General features: G+C 46.4%; 1 protein-coding gene across 1 annotated transcript in view; it reads right to left on the bottom strand.

The window, feature by feature from the left end:
- Window positions 1–1,044: 1,044 nt before the first annotated feature.
- The window catches only part of LOC126329430 (ankyrin repeat domain-containing protein 65-like), a 29,331-nt gene continuing 18,555 nt past the window's right edge, over window positions 1,045–11,820 (bottom strand). Inside the window, exon 2 of the mRNA XM_049996157.1 lies at window positions 1,045–7,111. Coding sequence (XP_049852114.1) covers window positions 5,650–6,822 — 1,173 coding nt within the window. The 5' untranslated portion in view covers window positions 6,823–7,111 and the 3' untranslated portion in view covers window positions 1,045–5,649. The remainder of the gene's footprint in view (window positions 7,112–11,820) is intronic.

Genomic DNA, 11,820 nt, shown 5'->3' with positions numbered 1-11,820 from the left:
TGATTTCCATGGAACACAGGGACCCAGCCCAACTACATGAAACAGCACGGGACGAAAAATTCTTCTTTCTGTGGCTCGTTGTTGATTCTGCAGTTGATGTACGACGTCCAGCTGATAGTCCTCCTGGTCTTTTGATATATGGTCCGTTTCACGCAGGTGCTGAAGGCATGCAGCTCCAGTTTCGTTTATTAATATTTCAGGTTTGGTTGGACAATGTGAGCTAAAGCTGCTTAATCATGCAACGATGATTAGAAAATTTGTAAACAAGAATTAATTAACTAACAAAACACGAAAAAATGTAAGAGCATATATGAATATGTAACACATTGCAATGCTAATTCTCAGCTAAAACGAGGATATCGAGTCGAGACTAGAAAAAACATGCCGCAAGGAAACCTTTCACTTAAACTTGAAGACAAGAAGTTTATCACAATTTTTCTGTTCTGTTAGAAACTCAGTCAAAGTATAACTTGCTGAATAGTGCACAAATTTCCGTATAACATTTAAAATGTAGATATCCAAGTGGAAATCGTTTTTTCGTCTAGTGATCACAGAATGAATGTTGCAGAGTTTTCTAAATCGATCAGTACTATCATCTATAAATCCCATGATAAAATATACTTACGAGGATGGTCCACTACGTATTATAAAACAAAACGGCCTACACATAAAGTTCGCCAGCTGCCTCTGCAGATCTACTTGACCGTTCTTTTCTGAACTAAGAATATTCTTGGTTAGCGCACAGAATTCACTGATATCTTTCTATATTACGGATAATACTGACAAATAACTGTTAAATAACGAATACTCACATTTCATACATGTGTTTACGACAAGGTACAAGGAAATGAGTTTATTTTGTGGAGAATTATTAAAAGGTAGTCGCATATGATATTTTAACTTACTTTTGCTGGTTGGTGATACCCAGTCCCTTTACGCTGCAGCGGAATCCAAGGTCTTTATGACCAAAGGGAAGAGCTTTGGCCAATTGACAATCACATACACTGGTTTCCATCAGCAGAGGTAGAAAAAAATTCAGAAAAATAAAAGAAACAACTTTTTTATTTTTTTATTTAGTAAGTTTCAGCATGTTAACAATGGGTAAGCACGAAATGCTTCGTAGCTAAGAAGGCCAATAGTTACACATGCGCCTTACAAAAAAATAATTGTTTAGTTTCAGAAGCTCATAAAATTTTCACCATGTTAATTGCTTTAACAGACATCGTCACAGCTGGACAATATTCCCAGCATTTCGCTTATTACGCACGTTGCGCTGCCACTGCCACTGGGTTATTATCCAATATGGGTCTCAGTACAAGGGTGCTATGTGTACTGTCAAGGTTTCGATGTCTACAGGCAAACAAAACTCATGCAAATCCAGGTTGCTGACAGTTTGTAGATGGCAGCTGTTTACATTAAGAAACACAAATATCCTAGTTCTCTTTGTGGCACATAACAAAGCTGGCAAGCACTGCGTAAGCCGTTAGGTCTTAAATTGCACACACTGTTATTGTTATACTCGCTTACAACGCCAGGTAAAATAAGAAGGCGGGTGTTTGTGTGGAAATATCAGATGAAAGTGGAGGCAAACAGTTTAATGAAAAAGCTAACCCTTCAACATCCCACATAAGCACATTCAGTACCCGAATGTTGGTAATCAAAGACAAACACTTAATAATATAATGCAACTACCAATCCATTGTTCTTCAGTGAACTGCCACAAATGAAATGTTTTTATGTAAGACGTACGCTCGTTTTCAGTTACCATATGGATTTTGGATTTCTGTGGCCTCCAGTGATATTTCTTTTTCTGTGAGAAATTAATGCAGATGAATAAGCTGCTTGTCTCATCTCTGCTTGTATTGCTTTATCAAACTGTATCCCTTGTACTGAGATGAAACGTAACTAAATTTCGTGTGACTGAATACATACAGCTATGAGCAACTCATCACAGAATGGTCGACACAGTCAACTACCAGCTCCTATGAGATACTCGATTACGTGCCCTGGAAGAGACACATGGGTCTGCGCTACTGACCAATGCCGCCACCACAGTTCACATATACATGCACGTAACCACCACCTCCAACACAGAGGGAATGCTTTCGAGCCTTCAGCTGATGCTGAACACACAGTTACCCGAAAGAATTAGAAATCTGAATGAATAAAAGTGATAACAAGCAGGCAAACCTGTTTAATTAAACCTCCCATAACGCCGCAACAGAGCACAGCAATGGAACAACAATCAGTAGACGTTTGTTTCACCCTGTGGCATGAACTACTTTTAAAACATGACAGTATAAAGACCATAGTGTGCTGATCACCAAGACACATACCTTTACTATGATACCCACGTGTAGCAGGCAGAGGAACAGAGAAGATGACAAAACATAATCAGAGGCATACAGGGATTAGTCCACAGCAGTGCGAATAGAACAGCAGTTCTCACCGTTGCTAGAATATATTCTTGCAGACGTAGAAGGCATGACTGGATGAATCACCACAGATTAATCTGGACAGAAAGATGCCCACTACTATGCACACAAAAAATATCGCCGATGCTACCTACAAAAATGTCAACAATATGGCCGTGATTTCATCGTAACAAAGAAGTCTCACAATACAGACACTTACGGAATACATTTGATATTAAACATACCTATCAGTTCAGCTTCAGACTAGGAAACCAAACCATAGATGTATACACTCTCTGTCCCACTCTCCTCCATCCATTCCCATCCCTCTTCTGATGATGCCTCCCGAAATACTGCTGGCGAATTCCGAGAACAACCGAAGTCTGTGAACACAAAACGAATAAAAGCAACTGACGTAAGAGCCAGAGCTATAACACATCTTTGGCAGAACCTCTAAAACCACCAAGAAATAAGAATAACGAAATATGACCTAGTGTGAATTCTGTTTCACATGACTGTCAAATGAAAGGTTATACCATTCATGTCTCATTCATGCACCCCTAAAATGTTTTCCCACTTTGACATTAGCTACACTGTGACCAGTAAGTCAAATATTACAGTTTAGGCTGGAATACACTGAAGTTAGATTGTCAGATACAATGGTAGGTGTAAGACAGAAATTACATGTAGTATCTGGGCCTTCATTCTACAGTGGGACCACGGCAAGCCACCCAATTTTAACAGGAATTCGAATAAACTGAAAAAAAAATGCAGTAATAAAAATAACAGCAGAAAAATAGCGTAGAGGAATAAGCCTAGGATAAGACTGAAGCATCAGGGTTGAAACATCGGTATAAGAGTGACTAAGAAGAGACGTTGTGCGAAAGAACACATAGTGTGACGCTATACCTTTCTAATTCGTGCCACTTCGGCCGCTAGTTTCTCAGTATTACTGCTTGTTTCGTCAGACAGCAGCTTGTTAGACGTAATGCAGCTGAGAGGACCTGAACTGTCCCATCCTGGCAAGTGTCACTCATGAGATTGGTCACTGAAGTGACGTGTTACGAGTGTTAGAAAAAGATGTATATACATAAAACTGCTTGTTACTGGACAGGATAGCAGGCTAGAATCGAATGATACTTCTGCAAATTTTCACTAGAACAAGAATAGTGTATGTCTTCAGTACTGTGCCACACTTCTTGTTATTTTTTTTTTCTGCAACTTATTCCTGGGCACTAATGGAGCATACCTTCTGGTAATCTTTCATTTGTCATCTCAGTACGAGCTTCCACAATTTGCTTCTGTAATCTATAATATTTTCTTCTAAACTCCAGTTACTCATGTGCTGCTATGTAGGGTGTGACAGGTGTAAGTGCAGAAGTTTTCATATGTGGTACCTTAATATGTACAAACATCAGTATGTTAACTGTTTTTCTCTGCATCGAAGAGTCTACCCATAAACACGTCACAAAAATTACGAAGTGAAGATTTCTGCACGGTCTCAACTGCAGCACTAGGTGGCCCAAACCTATCAGTACAGAATAACCGTCCTTCGCCCACGCATCCATGCTTCAACGCCTGACTTGTTGCGCAGGGGGAAATGCTATTAATGGCCTGATCTTGCCAATGTATTTGGACGTACTAACCGTCGTAAAAAACGTAAGCCATGTAGTGGCTGTAATTAATAGTCTGCAAATGACGAAACAGCTGAGATGATGATGTTCAGTACACCACTGCCAGTCATCAACAGAAATATCAGCACTTACACCCAGGTGTCCGGTATGTCCAAATTTCTTATACTAATCCTCTTTGCAACGTCCAGAACTGAATTAAACAGTCTGAATCACACTGTGTAAATGTATGTTTGGCGTCAGTTCTAGCTGTCTTTAAACAAAAGCAGAGTGATAAAGGAGACAAACTGTCACAGGTGACTTTTGATGCAGGGAGTGGCAGTTGATTCTCAATGCAAGTAGTTGTAAAGTATTTAGAACAAGTCTCATTTATTCTTCAGTCTCAGCTACACATTTTTAAATAGATCGTATGTTTCTGTCTCTCTGGATAGTCTTCAGATCACTTCACTACTCTGATATGTGTCTACCTGAAAATATAATTCTAGCCTAAACTGTAATATTTAACTTGCTGTTCACAGTGTAGGTAATGTATAGGACAATATTTTGAGGATGCATGGATGACACAGCTACGACAGATTGCTGACAGAAGATGACCCAGAGATATCGAAATATGTCATGTATTTAAAATGTCCAGATGAGACTGAATGAGAAATGGGAATTGCTTTAAAGAGCAACATAGTTGCTGTTCTCTCATTCCCCGTATATCGGCTGTAATGATAACTTTAAAATATCACACATAAATTGGTGATGATATATATTATTATTTCGCTATACCACAACCTAACGCTAATTGAAAATCATTGCATGATTTAAATACCTGCGAGTGTGGATACACGGAAATATGAACCCAGATAATACTAATTGTAGTACCGTCAGATGGCGTGCTGTCATTCAGTGGAAGAATTCTCAGGATAAGTAGTACAGTCGCAAAGGGGGTAACTTAAAAAAACCTTCGGTCGACTGATACTTGAGTATTCCTCTTCAATCCAGAATCGACACCGGTTGAACTGGTGAACGAAACAGAGAAGATTCGAGGATGAGCAACATGTTTCGTCAGAGGTAAATTGAGTAATCGCGAAAGCGTCGCAGAGACACTCATCAAACTCCAGTGGAAAACGTTAGAAGAGAGAAGTTGTACATTACAGTGTATTTTACCACTGAAAATACGTTCACAAAAGGGTGAAACAACATATTCGTTCCTCCTACACACAACTTCCGAAAGGACCACGAAAGTAAATCTAGTTACTCCAAGTGGTACGGAGGCCGATGAACAGCTGGTTTTCCCTTGCACAGTTCACAAGTGAAACAATGATGGGGGAAGTAACTGCAGTACATATAGTATAAATGTAGAATAAATGTTAACAGATCACAGAAATGAAGGAATTACGTACAGTGGATATCTAAAGAACGATTATCTCATGGAATGTTACAGTTTCACTCAAGAGGAAGAGATATGTTTGTGGATCAGGCAGTAGGTGGACAGAAGCCACAGTGGACCTTACGATCCAGTGGTGGATAGGAAAGGGAGGTAAAGAACAGCTTCATCCATGTGTGCAACGCCTCGTTTATTTCTGTAGACAAGAGGCGGAAGAGCGCGCACGTGGTCAGTGCGGTGCGAGCCTCAGGCACCTGAGGACGTCCTTGTAGCCGAGCTGGCGCGCGAGGTCGGCGGGCGTCCGGCCAGCGGCGTCGGCGACGTCGGGGCTGGCGCCGGCGTGCAGCAGCGCCGCGACGGCGGCGGCGGAGCCCCTGGCGACGGCGCGGTGCAGCGGCGTCTGGCCCTGGTCGTCGCGCGGGTCCGGCGCGGCCCCCGCCGCCAGCAGCAGCCGCGCCACCGGCACGTTGTCGGTGCGCACCGCGTAGTGCAGCGCCGTGGAGCCGCTCGAGTCGGCCGCGTCCAGGTGGGCGCCCGCGTCGACGAGCGCCGCCGTGGTGGCGGGCCGGCCGCGCGCCGCCGCCACGTGCAGCGCGGTGTTGCCGTGCCGGTCGCTGCCGTTGGGGTCGAGGCCCGCGGCCAGCAGCGTGCGCACCACCGTCGCGCTGCCGTTGAGCGTCGCCCAGTGCAGGTGCGGCCACTCGCCAGGCTTCACCACCGTCTTCACGGCCGGCAGCATCTGGCGGACGGCTTCCACGTTGCCCGCCTCGGCCGCGATGATGAGCTTGCGCATGGACCACTGCATGCAGCCGCTCAGGTCGAGGGTGTTGGCCGCGGCAGCGTGGCCGCACTCCTGGGCCAGGAGCGTCGCCGTCTTTCCGTCGCAGTCCTTGGCGCAGACGTTGGCGCCGTGCTCGAGCAGCACGTGGATGGACGCGATGGCGTCGTTCTCGGCCGCGGCGTGCAGCGCCGTCCGCCCCCGCAGGTCGGTGGCATCCACCTCGGCCCCGGCGCCCAGTAGGATCCTGACGGCCGCGTTGCGCCGATTCGAGGCCGCCACGTGCAGCGCCGTCGAGCCGTACGAGTCCAGCATCGCCTCCACCAGCGACGGGTCCACAGACAGTGCGAAGTTCAGCAGGGACACGTACCCCGACTCGCAAGCTGCCCTCATTATTTGGGCGGCACTTCCTTCGTTGCGGAGTTTCTTCTTCGTAATTGTCAGATCCTGTTGCGGCACACCAGCCTGCAGCAACAAATCCACCCAATACCAGGCGTTCGTTTCCTCGGCAAACTGCAATGGCGTCCACTGCAGTACCTCTTCCACCCTCAGGTCCTTTTCGGTCACTTTCATTTTGCAAGTCTTCCTGACAACATAAAATAACGTAAAATGCAGTGCAGTCATTCACGGACGTTATTTTCGTCCTTGGTAACTTGCTACTTGGGCCTTAAACTGTGGTCTAATGTATATGTCTGGACCTAACGTTTTGCCTTCTAATGCTGGATACATCATCGTACGCTACGAACTAGTACTTTCCAACTGGAAAAATCTCAGCAAGCCGCGTTCTCAGCAGGTTTGAGCCGTGGTGAGAATTGCTGTTTTGAAGAGCGCACTGCAGTGCGTCGTGTGAAGCTGTCGACCTCCGTTTCTGGCAGTAGCGCCGCTGTGGCAATCGCATCTTGGGTGTCTCCATCTGGTGATAAAGAGGAAAGGTAGCCTGTTCACGTGCATTTAAGGGGCGCTATTATCTTGCTAGGCAAAACCAACAAGCCTCCATGTGATGCCTCTTCCTATCGTCCTATCTGTCTCACATCAGTGTTCAGCAAGCTCTTGGAATCCGTCCTTTCCCAGCGCATCCATCACCACCTCCGCCAAAACCATCTCCTCCCCAACACCCAATGTGGCTTTCGACCTTCCTTCTCTGCTGATGACCAACTCGTCCACTTATCTCCTCTCCCTCCAGCTTAACTCCCATCGCTCCAATATTTTTGTCTCCCTCGACCTTGAAAAGGCCTACGACCGTGTTTGGCATCCCGGTCTCCTGTTTCAACCCCAAACCTACGTTCTTCCTGTCAACTACATCCGTCTGATGGCCTCCTTCCTCTCCCACTGCCCCTCCTATGTTACCATCCATAATGCCAATTCCCACACCTTCTCCCCTTCTGCATGTGTGCCCCAGTGCTCTGTCCTCTCCCCTATCCTCTACCTCCTGTACACGGCAGATATGCGCCAAACCCCCCCCCCCCCACCTCCAGTACACCTCTTGCAATATGCCGATGACACTGCATTCCTCGCTCTCGCTCCTAACCTCCATCGGTCCCAACGCCTTCTCCAGAATCACCTTGACCTTTTGCTGCATGGTGTAACCGGTGGCTCCTGAAAATCAGTCCTTCCAAGACCCAGGCAATCATCATAGGTCATACCACTCGCTCCTTCCGGCTCCTGGATTTCTCCCTTACCGTCAGCGCCCATCCGCCTCACCCCCACCCTCACCTACCTTGGCCTCACCATTGACCGTCACCTCACCTGGATCCCTCATCTCCACTCCATCCAATCCAACTCCTCTCTGGCCGGACACCTACAAATCCTTGATCTGTCCTATCCTCTCTTATGCCAGTCCCGCCTGGATATCTGCCCCCGCCCCCAAATTCTATACATCCCTTCAGATCCTTGAACATCATGCACTCTGCCTTGCCTTCCGCATACGCCTCCCACCCCCACGCGGATCCTCTATGACCTCGTTCCTTTCCCCCATCTGCTCCTATTGGTCAAACATATCCACGAACTCTACACCTCCTGCCGCCTTGATCCCCCTTACCCCCTGGTTGCTCCTCTCCTCTCCCATCCCTGCCCCCTGCCACGTCTTCACTGTTGTGTCCCCCCTACCCTCCATCTCTACACCCTTCATCTCCATTCCCAAGGTGGCTTCCATCAACTCCCCCTCCTGGATGATGCCCTCTCTCCTTCCACTTATCCCTCTTATCAACTCTGATCCTCACTCCCCCTCCTTTCCTCTGTCCTTTCCCGGGCTCCCTCTCCCCCCCTTCCATCCTCCTTTTTCCCCACCTACCCTCTCTCTGCCCCCTTCTCTCCCCCGAGTCCTTTTGCATTTCCTTCCTCTGCCTTTTCCCATTCCCTCTCAAGTCTGCCCTGCCCCTGCCCCCCCCCCCCTTCTGAGTCCTCTCCCTCCTTTCGTTCCCCCTCCTCCTTTCGTTTTTTCCTCTCCTCCCTCCTTGTTTTCCCCCTCATCCAGGTCCCCCCCCCCCCATCTGCCCTTGGCAAGGGAGTGTCATCTTTGTGGCGACATTTTCGTGCAGTGTTTTACAGTGAGTGTTCCATGTTGTGTGTCTTTTGGGAAGTGTTGCGAACGGCTATCATACTGTCGCTGGGTGTGATTTTTTTATTTCTTGCGAACAGACACCAGATTGTCTACTATGTTACTTGTCTGATTCCTGTGTATTTTATTAACATTGCCAACCCCTTTGCTTTATGTTTTAACTTTCCACAATTTTCCGCCGTTTTACAATTTAAGTCACCGTTTTATCGCCTGTTTTTCTTGTTTCTTTTCTTCTTACGTTTTTAAAAAGTCTGTAGGCTTTAGAGCAGCGTACTAAGCTGCTGCCAGCCCGCCCGCTTCGGGGGGAATTCAAATTCAATAAAGGAAAAAAAAACTCGCTAGGCGGCGAGTCTGGTCAGTTGGTCAGCCGGGTCAGTGTGGGGTAGTCAGTGTCTGTCTGTCGTCCGGAGTGCTAGTATGTGTTAGGCCGCCAGTCTGCTCAGAGTTTGTTCAGGCAATGGTCATTGGCGGTTAGATCGATCGGTTGGTCGGGGACACAAGATGACTTGAGCGTCGGCGCATGTGAAGTCGCCACGTGAGTCCAGTGGGTCGCGCCGTATAGCGCAGGGTAGTGGCTTCGCGGCCGACATGAGAGCAACAGCAGTCAACCCATGACATCGGTCAGGTCGGGGCGAGCTGCGACGCCGTGACACGGGAGATGGCGTGCCTTCCTGCGTCCGTTGAAGCCACTGGCAGCGGATGGATCGGGAGAGCGTTTTGGGGATGCTGCGCCAGGTCTTCGCCAGACATCGCAGTTTGTTAGAAGTTAAATGATTCGTGTTAAATTCTACTGGTTTTCTTGGTCAGTCTCTCGTCCCCAGCTTGCTCGTCTGTCTCTCGTCCGCATTTGTTATTCAGGCAGTGTCTGTCTGTCTGTGTCGATCTGCCATACGTTAATAGCTGCCTCTGTCATGTTTGTCGGATTCGGTGTTAACGAATTTATTGCTTAAGGTGTAAAGGCCGAATTCCTGAAAAATGTTTTTATGTTGCCTAACATCTTGAGAGGCGGTATATGTGTAATGTGGAGAATGTTTGTACATTTTATGTGAGACTGCATTTCATGGGTTTTTATTTAAATGGTCATTTTAGTATATAAAGTTGCCACCCTTCCACTGTAAGAGTTTTCTTTTAAAAACAAGTTGCACTTTCGGTGGCAAGTAATGTTTTTAATGTGAGTGTTTTGTACCATTTCCATCCCTCCTACGGGGTGCGTAGTCTGATGATGAAGATATACGCAATACAGGGTGTTTGGAAATTCCAATAAGAAACTTCAACGACTTGTAAAGGGGAGAGAGTATAAAATATTTTGAATGGCAACTCATGTCCGAAAATGTTATCCAGCGACGCTAAAGAGCGTCAGAACTATATGCGCTGAAATCTGTGGAAGTAGGCATATACAGGTGACTCCGTGATGATGTTACAAACTTTCTGGGATGATGGAGAAGGATAAATCTATCAATATGAGGTAAGGGTCCCTGTACCGCAAACGACTGAGTCGAAAGTTATAAGCGAAAACCGTTCTGATACCTCCAGCAGTGGAATACATGTACTGGTGCTGTTGTTGGTGAGATTAAGTGGGAGGCGACTTTCAGAGGTAGCAGTATGGACCGAAACAAGAAAAAATATCCTGTAAACATGGACTCTAAAATGCATACCTTAAGAGCTATAAGCACTTGTTCATCTTCCCTATGAAACGCCCCCTTATAAAAATTATACAAGACTGTGCTTAAGCTGACACACAATATTTTTTAGAGCAACGCAGTCTGACTTTCAAAAATCCCTACAAAAGAATGGCCCTGACTAACATTAACCTATACGTTTGACAAATCACTTACCTCACAAAAATCTTGGTTACTCGAACTACTGCAATACAGCGAGCGCCAAAAAATGGCTCTGAGCACTATGGGACTCACATCTTGGGTCATAAGTCCCCTAGAACTTTGAACTACTTAAACCTAACTAACCTAAGGACATCACACACACCCATGCCCGAGGCAGAATTCGAACCTGCGACCATAGCAGTCCCGCGGTTCCGGACTGCAGCGTCAGAACCGCTCGGCCACCGCGGCCGGCAGCGAGCGCCACTACTGGCAGCTAAATAAAAGATTCGAACTACTGAAGGCACTAACTACAGATAGGCATAGTTAGCAAATGAAAGATTTTGATAGAGAACAAACAATGTATTTACCTTAATAGTCATAATTTATATAGCAGTTCGTGACATCCATTCTTACAAATTTCAAAACTCCGCCAACCAGCCACAGACTGCACACAGCACAGCCAGCGATTTTCATACAGAGCGCTACGTGGCGTTACCAATATAATAAACCTAAACAGGCTACTTACACCTACTGTGAAACACATCTCCACTACTCAACAAGTGCTCCAGCTCTTAACTCATGCATTTTAGAGACCATGTTTGCTAAATATTTCTTCTTATTTTGGTCCGTACTACCAGCTCTGAAAGTTGCCTAAACTACCATCTCAGCAACAACAGTACAATTACATGCACTCCACTGTCAGAGGTATCAGAAAGGTTTTCACCTATAACTTTCGACTCGTTCGTTTTCAGGACACGGACACTCATCTCAAATTGATACATTTATCCCTCTCCGTCATCCTAGAAAGTTTGTAACATCATCATGGAATCACCCTGTAGATACATGTATTGACAGGGGCCGGCGTCTATAGCTTTGACGCTCTGTAGCGTAGTTGGACGACGTTTCCTGACATGGATTCCCATTCAAAATATTATGTAGTCCCTTCCCTCTGCAATCCTAGAAGTTTGTAACGGGAATTTCCGAACACCCCGCACATGTATGCAAGGTCTCTCTTTGATCGGACATGTCCGACAGAACAGATATCATGGGCATATGCACAAGTGTATATGAGCACGACGGCTCTTACGATTACTTCAGTGCAGATGCACATTACGTCATGCTGAGCTACCGGCAGATGGAGAATGTACAGGCACGCTACTTGTGCACGACGCGATGGGAAATTGCGTTAGATGGGCAGCGTGCCAGGATAGCACAGGTAGCCGAGGCGACCACTCGCTTTAAGTG

Source organism: Schistocerca gregaria, chromosome 2 (genome assembly GCF_023897955.1).
Source record: "Schistocerca gregaria isolate iqSchGreg1 chromosome 2, iqSchGreg1.2, whole genome shotgun sequence".
NCBI lineage: Eukaryota > Metazoa > Arthropoda > Insecta > Orthoptera > Acrididae > Schistocerca > Schistocerca gregaria.
The sequence above is the reverse complement of the archived record's forward strand: the minus strand, read 5'-3'. Positions and strand labels throughout refer to the sequence as shown.